At 51.0% G+C, this 25,137-nt stretch overlaps 1 protein-coding gene across 4 annotated transcripts; it reads right to left on the bottom strand.

Annotated features, from left to right (window-relative positions):
• Positions 1-25,057, bottom strand: LOC122387589 (neuropathy target esterase sws-like). Of its 4 annotated transcripts, none has more exons than XM_043377930.1 (26): positions 24,899-25,057; positions 22,673-22,778; positions 21,678-21,772; positions 21,334-21,450; positions 20,357-20,454; positions 20,030-20,124; positions 19,526-19,671; positions 19,037-19,120; positions 17,441-17,566; positions 16,990-17,190; positions 16,579-16,743; positions 15,751-16,094; positions 15,301-15,424; positions 14,640-14,970; positions 14,337-14,455; positions 13,891-14,004; positions 13,382-13,564; positions 12,226-12,381; positions 11,784-11,903; positions 11,365-11,551; positions 6,741-6,857; positions 5,253-5,433; positions 4,801-4,924; positions 4,298-4,480; positions 3,702-3,860; positions 1-1,071 (listed from the first exon to the last, which is right to left on the bottom strand). In XM_043377930.1, exons 1-26 carry the CDS (start codon positions 25,031-25,033, stop codon positions 973-975), a joined length of 3,909 nt encoding a protein of 1,302 aa, XP_043233865.1. In that variant the 5' UTR covers positions 25,034-25,057; the 3' UTR covers positions 1-972. The 4 variants fall into 4 exon arrangements, with proteins under 4 accessions (XP_043233865.1, XP_043233864.1, XP_043233866.1 ...); XM_043377929.1 differs by lacking the exon at positions 6,741-6,857 and adding an exon at positions 8,999-9,115 and having other exon boundaries at positions 24,899-25,055; XM_043377931.1 differs by lacking the exon at positions 6,741-6,857 and having other exon boundaries at positions 24,899-25,045.
• Between the last annotated feature and the right edge of the window lie 80 nt (positions 25,058-25,137).

Here is a 25,137-nt window from a genome sequence, read left to right as displayed (position 1 = left end):
TTCCTTTCACACAGACATATATTCAGGCGAGTATATACGAGCGTACGGTATAATCGGACTCCCTGCTAGTTGGACAGTGACTGCGAAGCTCGGCCATTCCAACATGGCGCGGTTCACTATAGCAGCGTTCGCACACAGTCACAAACCGCACAGAAAGACAAAGTGCAGTCCGTCTTGGTGACTGACTTATGCGCCCGCACACCCCACGACCGGGACGGCGCGGCACCTTTGGCAGGATATCAACTAGCCCCGGTGAACAAAATGACCAACTTGCTGTGGCGACAAAAAGGAGTGTTCACGTTTCCGCCGAACCACGAACGCAGTGACGAGAGGATTTTACCCGAATTGGCTGTTATAACTTGAAACGCACATCAGCGAAAATACAATTGCTTACATAACATTAATTTGAAAGCATGTGCTTTGGAGCATCTTACACAAGTCGGCCTTTTCACATAACACATCTCAGCCTAAATCTACGACACAGCACAACCAGCCAGTTTCAGTGCAGCGGAGTCGTTCCAGGTGCGCCTTCCACAACAGCTCTGAGCCCAACGGCACACATAAGGCACTGGAGACCACTACACCGCGAACAATCTCTGCATATATTGCATATCCGGCAAGATAGCACACCCAAAATGACTACAATGACGCCCAGCATGGCAAGCTTGCAGCGGCAGCGCTAACCCGCTACTGAGTTGCACATTATGCTTCAACGATGAATAAATTAGCCTCCTTGAGCCCGTTACTTATTGAAAACAAAGCAACCAATGACTGGGAGGCTCGTCCCTAAGTACCAGCCAGCCAGGCGTCGCCTAGTTGCCCTCCTGACACCGAACCCGCCTTACGATACGTAACGTACGCGCGCCGCTCGCCCCTATCGGCTAATCATTGCATTGCTAGTACCTGTTACAGCCCACAGGCGGCGCTGGCGGCACCGGCCGCCCCTACCGACGTCTACGGAAGCCCGGGACACTATGGCGTAAGCTCGTCGGAGAGGTCAGCGGTATCAGCCCCCTCTGAGACGTCCACGTCGGAAACCTCGGAGAAGTAGCCCTTGGAGGCGCCCTCAACCTGGGGAGCAGAGGGAGGCACGTCAGTCCGCTGACGGCACTCGTCACCCACTGACGGCGAACGTCACTCGCGGCAAACTCACGTCAATCGTTGTAGGGTCACCATTCTCAGTTCTGACGGCACTGGACACCCTTCCGTCTTTTCTATCCTCAGGATAGTCAAATCCTTCTCCCTACGCCTCAACCCCCTGCTCCGGGCTGGACGGGCAACTTTATCCCGTGCGGGAAGCTTCCATAGGAGCACACCCGTAGTCGGGTGCAGTGAGTGTTACGGGCCGGGAACTGGGTGGCCTGTCCACTGGATGGGCTCAGCCCCGACGACTCACTAGGGTGCTCGCCAAGACCAATGTCTCACCCTAATTCCTATCATCCTTCCGGCTTTGAAATAGTCTCGACAGACTAAAAGAGCCTAGCCCAACAAAACAAAGGTCTGGTGGCGGCTGGTGAGGTATCAACACTGGCACACGCATTTGGGGCGGGTGGTGGAGTCGATCAAATGTCGAACACCAAGTCTTACCGCGGTGCTTAATATTCTGAAATGCCATTGGATTGATGTACGAGACGAACAGCTTCAGCTTGTGGCACCAAACGTCAGTAACCATCAAACGACAACATTAAAACCTTAAGCACTGAATCTGACGAAATGTACTTCCATAACGAAAAAAAAATCATTATATCATCCACCAATCGACAACTTTCATTGAGAACACCGCCCAGTCGTCAGTGACCCGACCGAGGCTCGACCAGCCGCCGCCAGGGAACATGTGACCGGACACAGAAATAGCCAGGCTGGCTCGCTGCCAACAGACGCTCCGACGACGGGAGGTGGTCGGATTTTATGTCACCGAAATTCGACTAGACGCCGAATTTGACGAGCCAAGTCGGGCGAAGGTCACCTACTACGTGGTCGAAACCCGAAACTGATATTTAGTGACTGTTGCAATGAACAACTCGCATTTTTCATGAAATCATATTCTGACATATACCGGAAACAGATGATGTAAGGGTGATACAACATATTCGAAGTAGCGATCAGCACCATTTTAGCCCGGAAATGTAACAGGAAGGTCAGGAATCATTGACATTGAAGAGTCTCAATACAGTGGAGCGGGGCCCTGTTTGAGCCACTGCCCTTGGAGAGTCCCCAGTACAGTAGAGCCCCGTTAGTACCACTGAACTAACCTTGGAGAGTCCCTGCTGGACAGTCGTAGTACCCCGTTAGTACTTAGTACCACTGAACTAACCTTGGAGAGCCCCCGCTGGACGGCCGGCTCCGAGTGGTAGTACATACAGTAGAGCCCCGTTAGTACCACTGACCTTGGAGAGCCCCCGCTGGACGGCCGGCTCCGAGTGGTAGTACATACAGTAGAGCCCCGTTAGTACCACTGACCTTGGAGAGCCCCCGCTGGACGGCCGGCTCCGAGTGGTAGTACATACAGTAGAGCCCCGTTAGTACCACTGACCATGGAGAGTCCCCGCTGGACGGCCGGCTCCGAGTGGTAGTACATACAGTAGAGCCCCGTTAGTACCACTGACCTTGGAGAGTCCCCGCTGGACGGCCGGCTCCGAGTGGTAGTACATACAGTAGAGCCCCGTTAGTACCACTGACCTTGGAGAGCCCCCGCTGGACGGCCGGCTCCGAGTGGTAGTACATACAGTGGAGCCCCGTTAGTACCACTGACCTGGGAGAGCCCCCGCTGGACGGCCGGCTCCGAGTGGTAGTACATACAGTAGAGCCCCGTTAGTACCACTGACCTTGGAGAGCCCCCGCTGGACGGCCGGCTCCGAGTGGTAGTACATACAGTAGAGCCCCGTTAGTACCACTGACCTTGGAGAGCCCCCGCTGGACGGCCGGCTCCGAGTGGTAGTACATACAGTAGAGCCCCGTTAGTACCACTGACCATGGAGAGTCCCCGCTGGACGGCCGGCTCCGAGTGGTAGTACATACAGTGGAGCCCCGTTAGTACCACTGACCTGGGAGAGCCCCCGCTGGACGGCCGGCTCCGAGTGGTAGTACATACAGTAGAGCCCCGTTAGTACCACTGACCTTGGAGAGCCCCCGCTGGACGGCCGGCTCCGAGTGGTAGTACATACAGTAGAGCCCCGTTAGTACCACTGACCTTGGAGAGCCCCCGCTGGACGGCCGGCTCCAAGTGGTAGTACATACAGTAGAGCCCCGTTAGTACCACTGACCTTGGAGAGCCCCCGCTGGACGGACGGCTCCGAGTGGTAGTACATACAGTAGAGCCCCGTTAGTACCACTGACCATGGAGAGTCCCCGCTGGACGGCCGGCTCCGAGTGGTAGTACATACAGTGGAGCCCCGTTAGTACCACTGACCTGGGAGAGCCCCCGCTGGACGGCCGGCTCCGAGTGGTAGTACATACAGTAGAGCCCCGTTAGTACCACTAACCTTGGAGAGTCCCCGCTGGACGGCCGGCTCCGAGTGGTAGTACATACAGTAGAGCCCCGTTAGTACCACTGACCTTGGAGAGCCCCCGCTGGAAGGCCGGCTCCGAGTGGTAGTACATACAGTAGAGCCCCGTTAGTACCACTGACCTTGGAGAGCCCCCGCTGGACGGCCGGCTCCGAGTGGTAGTACATACAGCAGAGCCCCGCTAGTACCACTGACCTTGGAGAGCCCCCGCTGGACGGCCGGCTCCGAGTGGTAGCCCTGTTCGGTAACGGTCGCTCGCCCGGCCCTGCCGCCCGTCCAGTCCGGTTTGTCCTCCTCCTCGTCAGAGTCCAGACTGTCGTACATGGAGGTACGCGGCACACGGACTCGGCACACCTGAGGCAGGGAATGGAACAGGTCAATTACCAGTTCATATAACCAGTCCAAAACCAAACTGTCGCACAACAGGGAACTCCGCGGTATCCGGACTCGACACAGCTGTACTAGCACAGCAGTGAATCGGTATAGGCCAGCTCCCGACTCATATAACCAGTCCACTGTCGTGCAGGGAGCTGTACAGGACCCGGACCCGGCATACTCGCACACAACAGTGAGATGGTGCGGCTAGCTCAGTCTTCAAATAACAGCACCGCACTAGACGGATGATTCAGGGATGTCTCCCTGAAATTTGATTTTACAATCTCTCCCATGTCACAAAACCACTATCTTTCTACGATCGTTACAAAACTACTAACTATGAATGAAGTTGAATATGTTTCCAAAATCCAATCTGTTCCCATACCTCTCGCCCCGCTCAATCCCCCGCCACTCACCATCTGTGCGAGGTCGGTGAACTTGTGCGGCGCGTGCGGCGTCTCCTGCGAGAGCTTCCTCGGCTGACCAGAGGCCGTCTCCAGGGCGACGGCCGCAGAGCTCTTGGGGTCGTACAGCGCCTGCAGGGTGCCAGCCTTGCGCATACCGCTGAAGTAGGCGCTGCCGTGCGCGAAGCCGACATCCTATTGAGAGACACATGGATACATAACGCAAGGATACGTAACAGACGATCTACCGAGCAACAGACGGGTACAATGATAAAAATCGGCCAGGCGATCGTGACACGTCTTGAATGCAATTACAACAGCAAATTATACCCACGATCCCCATATCTCTCCCCAGTCCGTTAATTTAGTTCCCCGCTTCAGCATCACATACCCAAGGCCTTAGCAAAGCTGAATCATATCCCCCAGGATTTCGAAAAATCGGGAGCATTCCGAGCAATCCCCCTCCCCCCCCCCCACACACACACACGCACACAAACACGTCGAGTTGGCACTACCTTGATCTCGTCAAAGCTGCCGAACTGTAGTGTGCGGTAGCGGTCGATCGGCGGCCGGATGTACTCACAGTAGTCGGAGCCTTTCACCTCCTCCAGCTGGCGCACGCACGACACGTACGCCAGCCTGAAACATAGCGGGGATAAGAGTCAGCTGTGAGCTACAGAAAGCGCACCAGAAAGTGACGGTAAAGCAGAACAAAAGATAAACGAAATAAGTCACTAAGAAAAGCGCCCCTGAGAGAAGTAGCTATAAAGTTGCCGATTTCGCAGATAAATAACATCTGTCAAGCATAATACTTTTGACAAACGAGATCTAGAAGACATTTCGAGCACATGACCAGTTTTTTTTTTATCGAACTTAATATAAAACTAGACACCGAACACCCATAGACAAATTAGGATACCACCCTATCAGCCTCGTCCCGTGCCCCCCCCCCCCCCCCAATACCCACCGTGACTGGATGTCGGGCAGGCTGGGCACCTTGACGGGCTCTGCGAACGGGTTCCAGCGCTTCCAGAGCAGCCACCATCCCGAGAGCGAGTCGCCGTAGTTGGTCAGGCTGACGTCGTCCTGCGAGCCGACGTCAACGGCCAGCACCATGTGGGCGCCCATCTGCGAGCGCATCACGTCCGCTGCGCCGCGCGGGGGGGGGGGGGGCAGGGGTTAGACAGAGCGGTGGGGAGGGGTGGGAGGTGTGGGTAAACACTGAGAGGTGTTCGTGGGATCGATGCATGTGGTCTAGACTCTAGGTAAAATCAATTAAAAGCCAATCGAATGCTGCAATGCTGCAAAAATATCGCTGTGGATGACATACTTCAGTGCGAACGTTACTTCAGAACACCATGCCTCTTATCCTAAACATACATTGCATTGATCAAAACTCGCTAAACACAACGCATGTTGCAAACTGTCAAATTATGTGGATAAAATGTTTTACCATGACCAATATTCACTGAATACTTTATGGAGATTCATTGTCATTTAAGAACTTACACTACACATAAAATATAGCATCGAATGAGCAAAGACCGAGCCGCCTGACCAGCCGAAGGAACCCACTGGAACGAACCAAACGGCGCACTTTGGGTAACGGACACGGGCTGCCACAAACTCGGTAGAAAGCCCGTTCATTGAACAGCGCTTTGATACAAGTCGTGGATTTAGAATAACGAGCTAGCAAAGAGTATCACTTTGGCCCGGGCTCTTTATAAGAATGGGCAGAAGAATCTCGAGTAGGTAAATCACTACCCCATTCTTCTACATCAATTTAATTAAATATTTAACGGATGGAAATCTGCAGGCGGGACCCTCACATCTGAGCATTGTTCGACGTGTATCAAGCCCGGAATGATGTCAACCAATAAGACGAGCTATCGTCTTTCAAAACTTCTACCGCGACCTTTCATTTCTCCAAACATACAAGCATAAAGCAACGGGTGAAAGTTGTTTCTCTGTGTTACGAATTGCCACCGTCTCGACGCCCCAATGTATCCTGTGCCCGTGAGGGTAAGCAGTAAGCGATGTGCGTGACATAAGCTTGGCAAGCGTGTAACACGAACGGCGTCATTCAGGCTGACAAAGGCCCAGCCCGACAGCCAGAAGCGAGAGGACGCGGTCGCGGACGGCATGTGACAGTCATGCTGTGTGGGTGCGCGCCATATATTGACAGACAGTGGGTTGCTGCTGAAACAAACCTTATTGAAAGACGAGCAAGTCAAGCATAGCTCCCGTCAAATCGAGCCTTCGATGTTAGTTTCATTACAGAGTCAAACTAAGCATGTTGGGAGTTGGGACATCGTCAGTAACGTTGTGTTTCAGCGGCAAGCCAATGACGTCTTGGTGCGGCGGGACTTGGGCGACTGGACCCACTCCTACCTGGCACGTAATTCCCCGCACTAGCGTCCTACCTGGCAGGTAATACCCCGCACTAGCGTCCTACCTGGCACATTATTCACATAGCAGCCGTCCACCAGCAGATGGCCATCGGCCGGGTCCGGCACGGGCGGCAGCACGCCGGCTATGCTCATACTGGAGCGCACGTACCGCCACAGGGTGCCTACGGTGGGTCACGCCAGGTCACCGGAAGGGTCACGGACGGGTCACCGACGGCACCGCCGGGCTGCCGCCGCCGGAAGGGAGTTCAGGAGACCGGGGACCGGGCTAGGTCGGGGCTGATGACCCGTGGACAGGGCTAGGGCGTGGACCCAATGCGGGTTAGGTGAGGATTGAAGCCTGTTGAATGAGTTGCGCGATGACGAGAGACCTAGCCATGAGAATCGTGCCCGGAAGTCTCCAGCCATGAAACCGATGACAATCATTAAAATTTAAAGGTTTGGGTGAGTCATGGGCTGCATCATGGATCACTATCATGGAGTTAAAATGACTGATAAAGTCCATGGACTAAAGCTGGCCAGATACTTCGGGACGACCCGCTGTTGGGTAATATAGGAAAGAAGAGTTTAATTAATGAATGGGCAAGGGCATAGTTCTGGGTGCACTAGGCCAGCTGGTGGTGTTTCATGCGTCAACTTAGAGTAAAGTGCCCGGGTAGAAAAGTCTACTCATTAGCTTACCATTTTTTTATTATTATTCTTTAAACTTTACCTACTCGTAAAGGAAGAGTCAACGTAACGTTCAAGCGAATGGCGTGTTAATGAACAATCAACCGACTGCAGGGCAGAAAATACACCTCAATCCATCGAGATCAAACTTTTAACCGATTCGATGCCACAACATAACGTTTACCTAAAAACTGAATTTATAAAAGATGGCTATGAAAAAGAAACTTTCTGGAATTGCGAATAGGATAGCAAGTTTAGCTATCAAATATTCACGAAGGCAACAGGAAATGAAGTGAAGGAAATGATGAAAAACTGAAATAATATTTTGAGAGTTACAATAAAAACAGCTTGAAAAAGGAAAGGGATATTCCCAGCACGACAGACAGGATAAAATGTCAAAAACAAAAAGAGAACGCTGAAGAGGACGACCACCACGGACCGTGCGTTTAGTTTGGTGCATGGAGAAGAGAGGGCGGAGCATGCGGTGCGAGTGTTGGCCGGCCTGGCAGCCCAAACTGAGAAAACGGAGCGGGAAGAGAACCTTTCCTCCCGAGGTCACTGCCGCTGCGAGAGAAGCAGATGCTATGAAACATTAATGCATGTAAAAATGTACATTATTATGTCAACAATATTAGATAATAAAAATTCGTGTCCGCATTAACGAGTAAAACTCCAGACTTAAGAATTGTCAACTTCAAATCCGCCCTCGCTATACAGGCTTCGCTAAAATCAGCCCAGTACCGAGCACTAGCGAAACCCAGCTGCCAAGGCAAGGCAACAGAGCCCTAAACAAACGTCCAGTGACCGTCACCCAGCACACAGGCACACACGACACAACACACCAGAAATGTCACACAACTTTGAGAGCACCACCAAACTAGCAGAAGGTTAAGGACAAGACAACCCAATTAGCCGTACACTCATGCAACAAAGTCGCGTAGATACGCTTGATCTTGCGTTACCCAATCGGAAAATAATCCTGACCAAGCATCCCAACCAGCCACTTGTGAGCAGCAGCCAGCAATGGCAACCCCCGTCCCCCAATCCAAGCATACCAAACCCTCCAGAGTATAGACAGCCGTCCCTCCTTCCAAAATGCGCCGTTTTCGGTCAAAGGTCACGGTTCGTGGCGCATATTTCAACTTTCCTGGTCGGCTCGGTCTTTGCTCATCACCAACAACATAATGCGACGCCGGCACTGGTGTTGTTAGTTTATCTACACCCGTCTTAGTACTCGTGTCGGTGTCGGGTCAGTATTTGCCTATATTTAAGTTAATGTCTAATGTCTGGTGTCGGTGTCTGTGTGGTGCCCGTCTGTGTCTGGTGTCGGTGTATGTGTTTGTATCTACTCGTATGGTGTCTATGTCTGGTGTCGGTGTCTGTGTCTGGTGTTAGTGTCTTGGTGCAAGTGTCAGTGTCTGTGTCTGTGTGTCTGGTGTCGGTGTATGTGTTTGTATCTATGGTGTCTGTATCTGGTGTCGATCTGTGTCTGGTGTCGGTCTGTGTCTGGTATCGGTGTCTGTGTCTGGTGTCTGCGTCTGTGTCTGGTGTCTGTCTGTCTCAGTGCTGGTCCCAGTGTCTGTGTCAGTGTTGGTGTCAGTATCAGTGTCAGTGTGTCAGCGTCTGGCGGCGTTACCTGGCAGGTTGTTGACGTATCCACCATCCAGCAGCAGGTGGCCGTCGCGCGGGTCGCACAGCGGCGGCATGAAGCCAGATAGCGACATGGAGCCGCGCACGTAGCGCCACAGGGAGCCTGCGACGCGCACCCGGGTACGGCGGACGGGGAGCTCAGCACACAGCGGGCGGCGGGGGACCCGGCGGCACGGCCACCGCCACAACCAGTACAAATGCATGTTCTTATGTAGTGGCTTCAGGTGTAATTGATACACCCCACAACTAGGCATGTTAATGAATGAATATAAAGCGATAAGGCAAATTCAGGGTACCCAGATGTTAGACCAAATACCATTCGCACACCTTCCACACAAGGGCATTCGCTGTCCACCACATAAACACATCATTCACATGTATGAATAAAAGCGTAAGCAGGCAATTTCGCTGGTGGTTAGTGTGCTACTGTATGCACTGACTCAGCAATTTCGTTCTTATCCATAGTTAAATCCGTGATAGTTACTGCCTATTATTTTAGCCACCAAAATAGAACAACTTTGCCCTAAGTGCCTCCTTCGCATATCAAACTTCCATTTACATTGTGTTGCTTCGAGGCCAGTATGCCTAAACGAAGTGGATGTACAATGAGCTTTGAGAGCATCCCTCAACTATCGATGACGGAAAGCGAAGACACTAAATTCGCCCAGTATGTGCAACGAAAATAATTATTTCCGATTAAGTATCTAATCCAGCGACCGAGCACTAGAGCCTACAAAGCACCTAAAGGGTTACAGCACACTACAAAGTCGGTAATAACTGTTAGTCATTTGAGACAAACCACTTCAAGATACCGAAGTTTTTGAGTCTGCCACCCCCAGCTGCAGGCTTTGTCACCCATTCTGAGCTTCTGGGTAACAAAACTAATAAAAAACCTCACAGACGTCTCCCCAACTCAATCAGAAACCATCCAACTCTAAAAAGCACCCGAGGAGGCATGCACGCCAAGAGGCCGACGGGGACCCATGAGGAGCCTTGCATCTCTACGGGATCAAAGGACGCAGCTGGCGGACCGGGGTGTCGGCATGATGGACTCACTGGTACTGATAGGCGTGGACACGGGGCAGAGGGGCCGAGTAGCACCGCGAGAGCGGGAAGAGAGAGGAGCGGAGGACAGCAGCGCAGCGGTGCCGTGGTTACTCTCGCCACCACACACACGCACACAAACACACACACACACACACGAACGCCGGCGACTTTACGCTGAGAGCGAGAAACAAGTCGTAATTTGAGCATAAAAACGATAGGTATGCCGTATGAGGTAATGACAGTAAACAAAACACGAAAGCTAACAGAATAGAGAAAGAAAAGCAATGAAAATGATTCAATACATAACAAACTTAAATTAAACATGCTACAAAATGTCAAGTGTTGCAAAAACGTGACAACAAAACAAAACAAACAGATCAATCGTAAACGACGCAACCATTACCAAGTCGATGACAAAAAAATATGTTAACATTTTTAGAGTGTTTACCAAAAAATTGCAATAGAGTCCCCAGGCGGGCACGTACTAGTGGATGAAGGCGTGCTCAATGCAGCAGTGTTTGTTACTTGTATCCGCAATAGTACGTTACGGTTTCAAGGCAATTTAAGATCATAGAGTGAAGTGAAATATCAGCAGAATCAGCAACACCGTCAGTCTACAAACTCAGAACAATGCAATGATAAGCAGAGGAAAAAACAGCACATTTTATAATTGCTAACACTGCACAAGGAATCATGGCAGCCTGCCAAGTGCGTTTGAAGAAAATAACATCGCTGTAGCATCGAGCAGGCCTCCGAAAATGTGTTATAATAGTGCTTTATCAGAATATGCGTGATAGACGTACTAGAAGAGGTAAATAAAAGCTATGTGCAAATCAAACTAGCAAATAAAGAAACATGTTAGGTATGTGCACCAAACAGGGGAAACCTAGCTAAAACTCCAGCAAAACTGCTAAAAAAGCATGACAGAGATTCTGAAGCATCGACACCTAACAAGCTCACCACACACATGTTAGACAAGCCACTACCGCTAAAATAACACACAAAAAAAATCACATAAAAAACGGGAAATATTCAAGGGCCCCAAGCTGTGCCCCCCGCCCGCGAAAGCCCATGGTGTTATCCCACAGGCCCCACGCTCCCCTCCCTAACGTTCGGCACTGTATTTTCCCGAACTTCCCTTTTCTCCCGATCCCTTTTCTTCACAGTACACCCAGTGGCCAGTCCCTCCCATTCACCCACCAACGATCGTGGACCCCTGGACCTCCCTCCAGTGAGCCCCTCCCCTGCCAGCCGGCACGTGCACGGACCCTTCCTCCCCCCGCTCCCCACCCACCCGGCACCGACCGTGAGTGTGGACGCGCATGGCGCTATCCGTGATGTCTGTGGTCAGCGTGAAGTACGGGAGCCACAGGTCCTCGATCTGCGCATCGCCCAGCGCCTCCTGGATCAGGGCGTTAAAGCCGCGGCCCGAGAACCACGACGTCACCGGGTAGGTCAGGTCCCAGATCTGACGCCACAACTGCGTCATTTTCTGTGGGAGAGATGAGAGGGAGAGAACGGTTAGCTCTAAGATCAGAAGCCACTCTGCCATTTCAGCTGAAGAAAAGGAGATAGCGGCCTGACGGGACATGTTGAAGGTGAAAATCTGACAAAGCTTGCGAAGTTCAAACACAGGATGACCGTGACCTACTGAGACGACCTCCAGTCCACCGACCTCAGTTATACACTACAGCAGGCTCTGTAACATTCCCGTCCGCCCTCACCATGGACCAGCTGCGGGCCTTCTGCGTGCAGATCACCAGGTCCTTCTCCTTGCAGTACAGCGCGCCCATGAAGGCGCCAATGCTCACTCCGCCTACGATGTCTATGGGGATACCGGCCTCCTGTGGGTGGAAAACGGGTCCAGATGACAAATGAAATGAAAACATGTCCAAAAACACTAGATATTGGCCTATTGGCGGAAAACAGTGCAAGGGGATAGTGGCCTCATATGGGCGGGAACACAACGGATAGTGTTCAAAGACCTCCTGTTGAACTGGAACAGGAACTAATAACGCTAGCTATGTTATATACGTCGTGTCCCACAGTGACTGTCCATTCATATGTACCATGCGGCATGTTCAATTTAAGTTTAACATCAACCAACAACACGTTCATAGAGCGGCATCTCATAAGTCTCATGCGAAAATACACTGTGTGCCTCACCTGGATGGCTTTGAGCATGCCGATGTGCGCTGCGCCACGCGCCCCGCCTCCGCCCAGCACCAAGCCCACAGAGGTGCCCGTCAGAAGGCGCGCCAGCCGAGAGACGTCGGAGAAACGGTTCGGCTCCGTCTCCAGAATCTTGCGGTACGACTCACGCTGAATGGGGCGAAAAAGGAGAGGCGGTCAGCCGGCTGAGACAACAATGATACGTATGGTTGCCAACAATCTTAGTTGCCACATAATGAAAGGTGTATGGCGATGGAAAATGAATCCTTAGTCAAAATGTGAGCGTTAAAGGGACTATTACACCTTTAACATGGGGTTTGAGTTGAGATAGCCAAGTTTGCGGCGAGGTTCAGAAACCACTATCTATCTAGGTTGCAACCCCCGCGGCCTCTTGGTGTTGAAGAAATTCGTTCCCTTCATTTGAAAATGGGCCTTGCGCAAGGCCCTATCTTCAACATGGAGCGACCGTTAGTGTGACGTCACCTCGTTTATTATAGTCATTATAGTCATTCTGATTTAAATGGGTTTGTTCGTTGAAAAATCGCTTAAAACTTGGTCTGAACTTTGTTGTGGTGCCTACAGAGTAAAAAAATCAGCTTTATGACAGTAATGTGGCCTGGGGAAGGAGGTAATTTTGGGCTGTGACGTCACATATTTGAAAGTTTGTGTTTGGAATATGGGAAGCCTAAGATGTTTAATGAAAAATAACTTGCAAAACATAGCCCGGAGAACGACCGCTCCGGTTGTTTTTCAATAGAAAAACACAATTCTAACGAATAGTGTTTGTCTGCCAGAACCGTGTTTGTCTGCCAGAAATGCCAGAACCGTGTTCCTGGTCATCCAATCTATAAAGTCGGGCACAATTTAACCGGTTTTAACAACATTTTAGAAGGTGGGATAGTTCCTTTAACGTGTCGTAACGCTACTTCTCTTATGTAACAATGTTCTGGAACAAATACAGTGTCATTCTAGTTGTTATTCATGCATCGTATGATTATTAGAAGGATGAAGAATAACCTATAAAAACATCATCACATATAAAAACGACGCGCCTCCTAGAACCATGACGTGATAGCGGATAGTAAGAGATGGATAAGAAGCTACCACCCGCCCTACCACCCTCTATCAGACACCCCCCACCCCAACTCACGATCTTTGTGAGGCTCTTCTTGGCGAACAGCCTCTTGGGCGCCTGGATGTGGTGGTGTGAGGAGCACCAGGAGCGCATGTTGAGCCAGCGGACCGTATGCCGCGGCAGCGGAGCCCCCTCGCGGTGGAGCAGAATCAGCTCCTTCTGCGTGCGCACCGCCAGCGTCTCCAGCTGCTTCTCGATCTGGTAGAGACGGACGAGGAACAATTATTCGTCAGAGAATACTACATTTGTCAGCCCTCAACGGGTCGAAATTTTGACCCCGGTTCCCTAATTTGGGAAACAGAGAAACGACCAATCCAGCTGAAATTAGTAGCATGAGCGAATGAACGGTGAAATAAAATTCAACGCCACAAACTGAGCTCATGTAAGGTTAACGAAAGCGGGTATTTCCAACACTTTTATCTCATTGAGTAGCCACGGGCGCATAAAGTTTTACATGGTCTGTCAGAAGAAATGGCTGGTAGGTGCGGCCAGACACCTAGGGTCTGTGACGGAGTTTGGCGCACCTTTCCGACGGAGGGTCCGCGCTCTGCCAGGGCCACGATCAGGATACAGTCGGCCTGGCGGATGCACCGCTGGGTCCACGGCGTCAGCTCGTTGTCGCACAGGTACAGCGTCACCTGGAGGTTACAGAAGGGGACCGGTCAGAGGCCACAGGTATGGTCACCTGGCGGTCACGGCGGAAGCTGGTGAGACCCGGCACAGAACAATACAAATTTTATTTCCAAAACTAGACTAGCCTGATGTAAATGACAGGGAACAACACACAACTCAGAGAAAAGACGTAAATGGCTCTCAATCATTTTGAAATTCCCCACCCACCCACCAGTCGACTGAGACAGATAACTGGGGCCAGTGCTCAGCGGACCGGAAAGAACAGTAAATCGATGGATCGGGCAACAGCCACTATGGGGAGGATATGAATCAGTCTGCCAACGAGTCAGCGTCTTACCTGGTGTTGGTCCTCCTGCTGCGCCAGCCACGCGATCAGCCGGTGGTCGTTGCTCGGCTCCAGGATGCTCGTTCCCAGCGTCTTCCTAATCAGCTCGGACGTCAGCAGAGTCGCACGTCCTGTGACAAACACAAATAAGTCGCACATTTCATCGAAAAGCCTCTCGAACATAAACTTATCAAAACACTCACCAACATACTCATTAACACACAAACCAGGCGACACAGCCGTCCCTAACGACCAACCACCGTCGTCCACAACAAGACACTCTATCAGCCACCGTCCACCGCCCTCTCCACTCACCGATCGCCAGCAGACTGTGCAGCAGTTCGAACGAGAACGAGACGAGCGGCACGTCCTCGGACACGGGCAGCAGCGCCACCGTGTTGAAGTTGGTCTGACTGGGCCGCTGCTCGACCACTGCAGCACTGAGCGAGCTGCCGGCCGCCAGCGGAGACGCCGAGCGCTTCCACGAGCCCAGGATCCGGTGGCCCAGCAGCTCGATGAGGCGCGTCACCACGATCGGGTATTTGAGCTTGATGAAGTTGATGAGACCGTCGGAGAGTTTGGCCACCTCTGTGTCTCGGATAGCCATCACGGTGGTACTGCGCTCCGTCTGCGTCAGAGTCTCCACCTGACGGGGAGGAGGAGGGATACATGCCGGTCAGTGACTCTGTCTTTGAGGGACGGACGAATATCAGATTATTTACGCATGAGGGCATTGAACTGTGTCAGTACTCATTTGGCAATGAGGGAAAGACACGGGTTAAGGGTTCTGCCTGGCCGCCCGGATGGATGGACAATTGGATATGACGATAATCCGCACCTAGGAGAACGGGCGGGCAAGCTGACATTTACAACACATATTATAACCGGCTCGCCCAGACCCTTACCGCTGCCCTACCCTGCCCCACGTCCACTCCCTGTCTGCCAGGGTTCCTGGTCGAACCGGTCAGGTACTCACGATGCCGACCAGGTCTCCTCGCGCGTACTCTCCGAGCAGCTCCCTCCGTCCGTCACGGTGGCTGATGACCGACCGAAGACGGCCGCTCAGCACGATGTACGTGCTGTCGCTCGGCTCGCCCTGACTGTGAACAGTGGGTAATGGCGTCAGAGACGGGACGAGCGGGGAAGACAGTAGGAACGGCAGCTAGCCAAGAGACATTCAGCAGCTAAGCAGAATGATGAATTATGAAGACTTAATAAGTGCACTCAAAAACGTCCAGCAATTTAGAGAGCAACGTATCTTAGGCATGCTGATAATTTCTAGCGGTATCCAAAGCCAATTTTGTGACATAGATCGTCTGGACGAAAATGAAGTAAATGTCAGCTCTTCCTTCCACTCCTCGCCTCTTCTCTTCTCCCTCCCTCCATTCCTTTCTATCCCCCTTCCTGACTCTGCCCTCTCGCTCACCGATAGATGGCCTTTCCGGCCTCGATGTGCGTCCAGTCCAGCGAGAAGTCGATCTGTCGCACTAGTGGCGACAGCCGGCGGATGACCGTGTTGGCCACGTGCAGCACTACCTGCGGCACCTCCAGCATGATGTTGTAGAACGTCTGCTGACTCATCTGGGCCACCAGCGCCGCAGACTTGGCGCGGACAGAGAAGAAGCTGGCCTCGCCGGAGAGGACGGCCAGCGCGCCGACCATCTGGCCGCTGTGCGCCAGGTACATGAGCACCTCCTCAGACGGTTTGTCGGGCCGCCGCTGGCTGACCTGCAGCGTGCCGTGTAGCACCAGCGCCAGGCCGTTCTCTTCCTGACGGGGAGGGAGAGAGCAGTCAGTGGACGGAGCGTACTATGTAGCGCGAGCGCCAGGCTGTTCTCTCTTCCTGGCAGCAAGGGAACGGTCGAACGGTTGAGTAAGCTACACGACACGACATGTACCAAGCGAGCAAACTCAAGGATGTCTGCACATGAAACAGAGCATAATGAATGATTATGCCAAGGTGTCTGTGGTGGGTGTATGCTGCAAGAAGCGGTTACGGTTAAATCACCCCTTACAGCGTTATCTCATGTCCTCTCCAGCAGCCAGCGACTGATCTCCTGTACGCCCTCCGTCATGATTACCTGGCCGGGACGAGGTCAAGGGGGGGAGTGTAGTGACTCACCTCCTGCACGCCCTCCGTCATAATGACCTGGCCGGGACGAGGTCAAGGGGGGGGGGGGGGGAGTGTAGTGACTCACCTCTTGCACGCCCTCCGTCATGATGACCTGGCTGGGGGGGGGGGAGTGTGACTGACCTCCTGTACACCCTCCGTCATGATGACCTGGCCGGGGGTCAGGTGCCGCAGCAGCACGTGTCCCTCTAGCAGCGACAGGTTGGGCAGCTGCAGGATGGCGCGGAACCGCTCCAGTGCGTCTGCAGACAGCGCCGCCTCATCCATGTCCATGAACCGGCGACGCTCCTGTACAGGGGCGAGAGGGGGTGGTTACAAAAAGCAGTTAATGCGATGCCAGACAGGCACAACCCTGAATACGATGTCCCACTCCAATCGTCTGAGCAATCTCGTCCCTCCCACTCTCACATACTTTTTTGGCAAGTGGCAACTCAAAGAATCTCGATCTCCTATTCATTGCCGTCGTTCCTTCCACATCCCGCTCCCTGCTCCATTCAGTCACTCCCCCTATTCACCCGCCACGCGCCATCTCACCCTGCCAGTCGACTGAGCCGACCCGACCAGCACCTCCTCCGTGTCTGCGTCTCCTGAGGCGGCTGTCGGCACGGGCTCGCTCTGGACCACGCCGGGCCGCCAGCCGCCGCCCGGTACCTCGGCGTCCGGCGCCGGCCGGCGCTGTTTGCGCGGAGACTGCTGCTGCGACTTGAGCGACGTATCTGTCCGCTGGCGGGCGTGCTGAGGGGTGGAGGGAAAAGGGGGAGGGGGAGTCGGTAATATGGCACACTGGGGAGGGAAGCAGAACAGCGCACAGCAATTTAATAATGCGAGCGGAGTGCTGACCTCGTCTGTGCCATCAGCTCCGAGCTGAGCCCCAGGTAGTGACATGTGACCTGTGACCCCTATATCAAGCTCACCTGAGTCATCAGCTCGGAGCTGAGCCCCAGGTAGTGACCTGTGACCAGTGACCTTCTTACATTGACCTCACCTGTGTCATCAGCTCGGAGCTGAGCCCCAGATAGTGATGCAGAGCGGTGAAGGTGACCCTCATCAGTCGTATCATGATGATCTGCACCATACGCACCACCGTCTCCGGGTAGCTGTCCGTCAGTTTCTGAGGGGGAAATAAAGGAAAATGTAAAACACCTAGCGTGATTCACACGACGGTTATATATAAACTGTTGGTCAATTTCTGCCCAATACGTCAGACACAAAGCATAAGTCACAATCATAAACAGGAAGCGTCCGTCAGTTACTGCCAAACACATAGCACGATAGTGATGCAAACATTCGCACTTAACCCGCGCCCTGGTGGGGTCTGTTTATAACGCGACCTGATGGGGGGGGGCTATTTTTTGCCCCCCCCCCCCTCGTATCTCCGAAACTACTGGACGGATCCGCAAAATTCAAACGGCGTTCGAAAGGCCTGTCAAATTTGTCGAACGAAACCAAATTTCATTGACCTCGGGGTCACCGATGACGTCACAGGTCAGGTCAAAGATGAAATGTTTCACCGTTCACGGGTCTTCTAGGGAATACGCTATAACACCGAGGAAAACGCATTTTGTCGAGAATCAGCGGTAGGACGTCAGTTGCCTAGTAGATATGCTGCTATTAGAGGTCACTGGCAATACCAGGTCAGGTCACAGGTCAGGTCACCAAGGGTCACAGGTCAGGTCACATGAGCCCAACTTAACTAAGGTTGTGTGATACATGTTTTATGGCCAATTTTTCATTTCCAACTCAATGGTGTTGGTTATAAGACTATCAGGTACGGCTTAGGTCACTTTCTGGTGAAGTTCAGGTCAAGGTCAGGTCAAGGTCAGGCCAAAAAAGGTCAAATTTTAAAGTTGATAGTTTTGCATAAAATGGGTATTGAATCGATGCAGCTCGTCACGGAGAGTCTAATGGTGGTCTTTTTTTTGCGCTACGGGGTCTAGAATTGCTAAAAATTGAGTTTGAAAATTTGACGTCATCAATTTTGAACAGTTTTTTCGCTATAACTTCGCCCAAAAAAAGAGGTATCAATCTCAAATTTGGTATGTGAATGGAAGGCGGTAAGGACTATCACATATATTCCGGTTTTTACGAAATTCAAAAAACTTTTTGGATTTTTCGATTATTATATCCAAAAAAACTATTTTTTGATTTTTGGGAGTCAAAATCCAAAAATTTCAAAAATCCGAGATAGCAGTTTTGTAGCCCTGTCCAATCTACAGCTTTTATGTTTTTTATCATTTTTCTGTATTTGCAAAGCTATAGGCCTGACAGCTCTTCCCGCGAAACCCTTTTTTGGGTCGAAAACGGCAGAACATGACGTCACTCTGACGTCACTTCCGGCCAACCTATCGTAGGCTTTGGAAAATTTTTTGGTCATAATGTGTAAAATTGATGTCCGGGAGGGTACTGAAAGTTTGGTGACGATCGGCGCAGCGGTTCTGGAGATATATCGAAAAGTCTGGATGGGGGGGGGGCAAAAAATAGCCCCCCCCCCACCAGGTCGCGGGTTAACCATTAAGATATCAGGAAAACATGCACATGCATAAAACAACACAAGCACGCTAAAATGTTGATGAGTTCGTACCAAGAAAGCCATGAAGGGTAGTTTGATTACTATGGTATCTTCGGTTGCTTTTGCCGACACCGTCTTATAAGGCTGCGGGTGACCCTGTGACACAGAAAATGCACCAATTGTCAAAATATTGGCACCTATGCCGCATCGTTCTACACGAATTCAAGTGGAGCAGATAGAAAAACTTTTTATTAAATGTCAGATCACGAAGGAAGAAACAAAGCCCGAAGTAAAATGGTAAAGAACGTCTCTAGTATCCAGCTACTAACCTGATAGCCTTCCGTAGCTTACTAAACCACTCTGCCACGTCTCTCGACCCCCCCCCCCCCCTCCCCCCGAGTGAGCCTTCCCGTACCGTGAGCAAGGCTCCCTCCCTTCCCCGACACGTAAGAACGACCCCGTGCCGTAAGCACACCTCCACGTACCGTGATCACGCCCCCCCCCCCCCCACCGTACCGTGAGGACGCCCCCCCCCCGTACCGTAATCACGCCCCCCCGTACCGTGAGCACGTCGCAGAAGCTGAGCAGCGATGTGACCGAGTCGCCGGCGCCGACGTACTTGAGCGTGCTGGCGCTGCCGTCAGCCTCAGTGATGAATACGTCCAGCAGACCCGACTGCACCACGAACACGTTCTCGTCACTGTCACCTGAGGATAGTCACGGCGGTTACCGTACGCCAGACACGAAAACGACAGCCGAAGCGTGTGCATTGTTATGACATGGCGGTAACACCACGTGCAACAGTCAACAGACACGAAATGAACCGAGCGCATGTCTCGTGTTATTATGCGGGACGGGATTGAACACATTATTAAGTGACTCAGATATTGATTGCAAGAGTTGAACCAAATAGGGTTTAAGTCTAAATCGCTGCGTGCTTAGAACATTTGATGTGAAACTAATTCTACGTCCCTTTTTACTCGACTGACGGCTGACATAAGCTGGATATCCGGTTATTACTTGGCGTTTGTGAATTTAATCAAATGATTCATGGCCGAGACTCACCTATTTTGAACAGGAACTGCCCAGGACGTAGTCGTATTGTCTCACACTGCTTACAAAGTTCTAGAAAAATCGGCTTCTCAAAATGACCAAACACTCTGAAAAGAAACGATGTTAGCAGTGGCTCATAAATCAAAACCAAGCACCAGTATCTGCAGGTATACATTGAGATAAAAGCTGTAAAACAATATAACATGTTCTGTTAATGCTCGTACATTCAACCGCAAAGCACGAATAAGTGATACTGCAACAGCCTCAATATAAGGTGGGTGGCCAACGATAACTTGCCATTTCCCTCGCCCATTCCTCGGACCAGCGTGCGCGACTGACCTGACACTGCGCAGCATGTACATGACCTCACGCGGCAGCGAGGAGTCGCTGTCGTCGCGCAGATCCTCCTGTAGGTACTCGCTGGGGGGCTCCAGCACCTGACGTCACACCGATACAATGACGTCACGGGGCGTCAGCAGTAACGGAGAGCCCGTGATCGACTCACAAACGGGTGGTCGAGCCATCAATGCTAGGGATGATGGGTGGTATCCATTGATGAGCAAAGTTCAATAATATTGTCGCCCAGACCACCATAAATTTATGTTTGTTATATATTCGGGTGAGACGTCGGCTAATATTATTTTCCGACTTAATATCAAGCTAAGTTACAATGGTTTTTTTTTTCTTCAAAAGGGTGATGGGTGATTAACACTGGTGAAAAGGTGATGGATGTAATTGTAAATGTCGCAGGTAAAAGCATATGCGAGGACAGATTTGTTCCAAGAAATATTCCCAAACATTTGGGGGAACGTTACGGGGGTGTTTCCATCCCAGTGAGGTGTTAACAGAGCTGATCAGTCAGTTCCACAGAACTGGCTTACAGGGCTGTGAGAATTAACTCGAAAATCTGGATGGAAGCGCAACAAGACACACGCTCTGACTCTCTGGAAGGCGCTATCAATATCCGGACCGTCTCCATCGCTGCCGTCCAAAGGCAAAAACGCATATGTCGGGTGATGACCTGACCCGACATATGCGTTTTTGCCTTTGGACGGCAGATCGACCCGGCTCGGCTCGGCTCGATCTCTGAACACCGCGGCTCACCGGCAATCCACTCGGAAATAATTAACGAGAGCCCAGGCATACCGCGCTCGGCTCTCCACCTACATCAGTGGCGATCGACCGATACCAGGGTAGCGGCCATGGCCCTCCGACCGCTGCGAGCAGTGAGCATCACATTGCCCTACGCCCGACGGCCGAGAGAGGCCAATATACCTAACCTCACCGACCACTGCGAGTCCTGTCCGGCCGCTTACCGCCAGCTGCGTCTGGTCGTCCTTGCGCATCTGCAACAGGTTCCTGGCAAACTTCATCACCAGCTGGCGCTTCTTCACGTTCTTGCTCGACTTGACGTACTGGCCCACTGATTTCACCTGGGGAAAGGGCGATCTGTGTAAGACGAGTACTGACTGACAAGTGACGGGACAATATCGAAGTATCCATGAATATTTCGATGTTTGGAGCTCCCCTGCGATATCCTTTTACGTTGTAGGAAGTCAAAATTTTGTGTTACTAGTTCACTTCGATTCTGGCTTCGACTCCGGGCAAAAGGTGCTACTTCAGCTCTGCATTCCAAATCACTGAATGAGTGAGACCTTACCTTTCTGAGCATTTTCCGTCCGTAAAACACGATCTTGTCTCGTTTTCTAAACCGAGGCCGAGTTCCAACGCCGACGAAGTCCTTCATGTCTTCCACTGTAAACACCATAAAATGTCAGATACTGATTTAGTAAATAAATTGCATAATACGTCCTGTGTTCGGTTTTGATGAGAAAAGTAGTCAGTCTGATCGGTAATAAAAATACACTCGTCGACTTAGAACTTCTTGGTGACGTGATGTCTGGACTGAGAAAGCCGGAGCGAAACTGAGCTTAGTTCTTCGTGCATCTAATCAGTTTGGCTTTCGTCCGTCCTGTTTTCGAGGAAAATGCTGCCATCTCACGGAAATGCGTTCAGCTACCTATCAAATGCAACTAAAATGCATGTGTGGATCAGTTTTGTGCTCCCTGGTGCGATGAATTCCTTTGCTTTTTCAATATAATTCGGCAAACAGCTAAGCGAGCGATCGATTTGTGGTTTTTCACTATAGCATTACAGCAGTTTGGTATACTACTCTTCTTGATTCGGCCACATTACCTATGAATTCGATTTTCAACTAATCTTTCCTTCGTCACTATTCCTTTTCCTCAACAACTTCCCTGTCACGCACGTCGACAAAAAGAAGTTTTGAGTTGTGTACCAATCATAGCACGTAGCAACCCGAGACGAATCACTCGAGTAGCGACTGGTGACCGTCGTCCAGTGGTCAAAGTCCGCTCTGCCAGTCGGCGGCGGACATAAAAACAATCGACAGCTGTCGATTCGATCACCGCCAATTCAGCCGGTCTTATCGAGGCGCATATCAACCCAAACACGATGGTAATGATAACAGCTAGGATGGCACATAAAACAGAACAAGGGTAGCTGTCTTCCTGACTACAAGGTGCCCGAGCATAGCAGCCCTTAGGGAGTTACTCCCTACCGGGGTGGCGATCCACAAATCTCCCCAGGACTGAGACAGTTGGTCCAAGAGTTACCTACATACTCTGTACTCACCTTTGGTTTGCAGATTCTTCTTGATTTCACTAGTCGACCCAGTTCTGATGCAGTAGAGAATGATGGTAACCAACAAGAGAAGCAGAGCAATGCTCCCAACCACCACCTGCAATTGAAAGAGAGCATGTTGCAACATTTATATAAACAACAGTTATGGGGAGTACTAACTCGCGCCCTGCACGTCAGTGGGAGAGGAGGGCGAAACGGTCCGCCTATATTGATCCACACAAGCAATTCGACAGAAGTGACAATGGTGGTACTGGTGTGGCATTTCTGTTGTAGTAACGGTTCGCCGAGGGCGCAATTATCCACTCGTCAACGGCAGAGTGTGAGACAAGTGATGAAACCCGGCGTCTCGGGCGTGGGCCAAACGCCCGCCGGGGGGCAGCCCGCGGATCCACGTCACCGTAACTATGCCACTGAGGTCATACCACACAAACTATAAAGATGGCAGTATCGACGAGATCTCGTCGGCGCGGACTGCGAGGCCACTCTGCGGGTGCGCGGTGTGGTGCCGATTTACCGTTGCATGGCGCTGATTTTGCGTCGAGAGGCGCAGGTCCTACATGAGCACTGCACTGAACAGAGTGTGCTGGCACAGAGTCATTCAATAAAATAAGGTACTGTTGGTCTCAAGATAAAGGGTTTCATGAACTTCATGAACTGATATTTTGATTGTGCAGCCCCCTGCTCCCCCAGCTCCTGTACTCATCCTGGGTGAGGTCAGAGGTGACTGTCTCACTGGAACAGTGACACCCAGAACTGTTAAGGCCACACCCATACTACTGGTTGCTAAAACCCTCATCTTGATACCAAAAGCACCCACATGAGACAATGGATCAGGTGGGGAATAATCAATTTTACATTGCAGTAGCTCATAATGAGCAAAAAAATATTATTGTCATGGTAAAAATTAAACCATTTTTCATGTGCATTGGTGGGAAGTTCCAGCCTGGTTGCCAGCTGGTGTGGGCTGGCATAGATTTGTCATCATGCAGAGCTGCCATGAAGCTCTTTTACAGCTGCTAGTCTTTGCAGCATGGCCACAGAGGCTGGTCCACAGAGTCTGAGCCTTGCAGTCCGGTCTTTAGCCTATCTTATGCTTGAACCACTGACTGACTGCTGTCACTGTAATATTACCTCAATTTACCATACATGGAACTTTTGAGCCCCACTTTACCTAATGGTTCCCAAGCCTACTGAGCAGATGGAGGCTGAATGAAACTGCAATGTTTGTAGTTAGGTGTTATGAATAAAAATGATGTCACTCCAGTGCTTATCAAGAATGTTCTTGAACTGCTACACACAGAGAGATGATGAGAGGAGAAGAAGTATTCTAGCTCTTTTTGGCTTGGCCTGTACTGTCACGCCTTAATACTTGCTAATTTATATGTGGTAACTGGTATGACTATTGTATGTGTGCCTGCTTGTTTGAGGCAACATTAACATTTTTTCTTTAGCACAGCCAGAGCCCAGACTGCAAGGCATGGTTAACTTAATGAGCTCTTTTCAGTGCTGAGGCACTGCTGCTGTGCTGTGCACTGTGCAGTGCAGATTCACCATGGCTGTAGTAAACTGCTGTACTGTCACACCATGGCCTAAAAAAAGATGCACAGGAGACACAAAAGAGGTAGTTAGGAGATAATGGGGTAATCCAATTTATTGTGGCATTAGCCTATCATAAGAGCAGATTTATAAACTATGTAGCAGAAGTTCTAGGTCTTGTTTTGGTGTAAGCTGGTGCAGCTTTCCAGCCTGGTTGGTGCAAGCTGATCCAGCTTTGTCACCCCAGCTGGTGCAACTTATCAACCCTGCTGCCACGCTCTACAGTCTGGACCAGATCAGTGTGGCGTTGAGTTTTCATCAGCATGCTTGATGCTGCTAATAGTTCCGAGTGCAGTTGTTTGCTTGCATTTCTTGGCTTATTGTTGGTGAACCCCACATATCATGTGAATTCAATATTCAGTCAATGAGAAGCCAAAAATGCCAGGTAGCGTAGCTGACAGCCTGCTGATTAATAAGTGACCGAGGAGCACCTTGACACACATTTGATCCCTAGCATAGGAACAATATAACAAAAGAGCTAAGAACTACATTTTTAAATAAAAACGACATTTAACAAGCACAAGAGCTCAGGTAGAACAGAACAGAAAATTGAAATGACCAGGTAAGCAGGGCCAGGTGAAGCACAAAATGAAAACATGCATCATTTGAAGCGACACTCACTTGATTCTTTGACAGGAAGACAACCACTTCATTTGTGTGTGGTTCTTCCCCGGCAATTATGCCGATATAACTTAAAAACTCAGTCATTTTTGTTCCATAACTCAAAGAATGTGCGCCATCAACACCCTCCTCCATCTTTCTGCGAAGTGCGACAAGAGCTACCAAATCAAAACTAGTAAGAGCTCTCAGCAAAACAATGAAGGAAAATGGGGAAGGAAAAATAAGTATTTTTATTGAAA

Source organism: Amphibalanus amphitrite, unplaced genomic scaffold, assembly GCF_019059575.1.
Source record: "Amphibalanus amphitrite isolate SeventyFive unplaced genomic scaffold, NRLGWU_Aamphi_draft 000290F_arrow, whole genome shotgun sequence".
Lineage (NCBI taxonomy): Eukaryota > Metazoa > Arthropoda > Thecostraca > Balanomorpha > Balanidae > Amphibalanus > Amphibalanus amphitrite.
Note: the sequence above shows the minus strand (reverse complement) of the source record. Positions and strands in the feature narration are given on the sequence as shown.

Excerpts from the sequence above, each read along its gene's own strand:
- LOC122387589 (XM_043377930.1), bottom strand. The coding sequence starts at position 25,033 with ATGGAGGAGGGTGTTGATGGCGCACATTCTTTGAGTTATGGAACAAAA. Across the intron at positions 17,567-19,036 it reads TACCCTTCATGGCTTTCTTG|AAACTGACGGACAGCTACCC; the intron begins GTACGAACTCAT and ends TTTCCCCCTCAG. Across the intron at positions 3,861-4,297 it reads TCACCGACCTCGCACAGATG|GTGTGCCGAGTCCGTGTGCC; the intron begins GTGAGTGGCGGG and ends TCCCTGCCTCAG.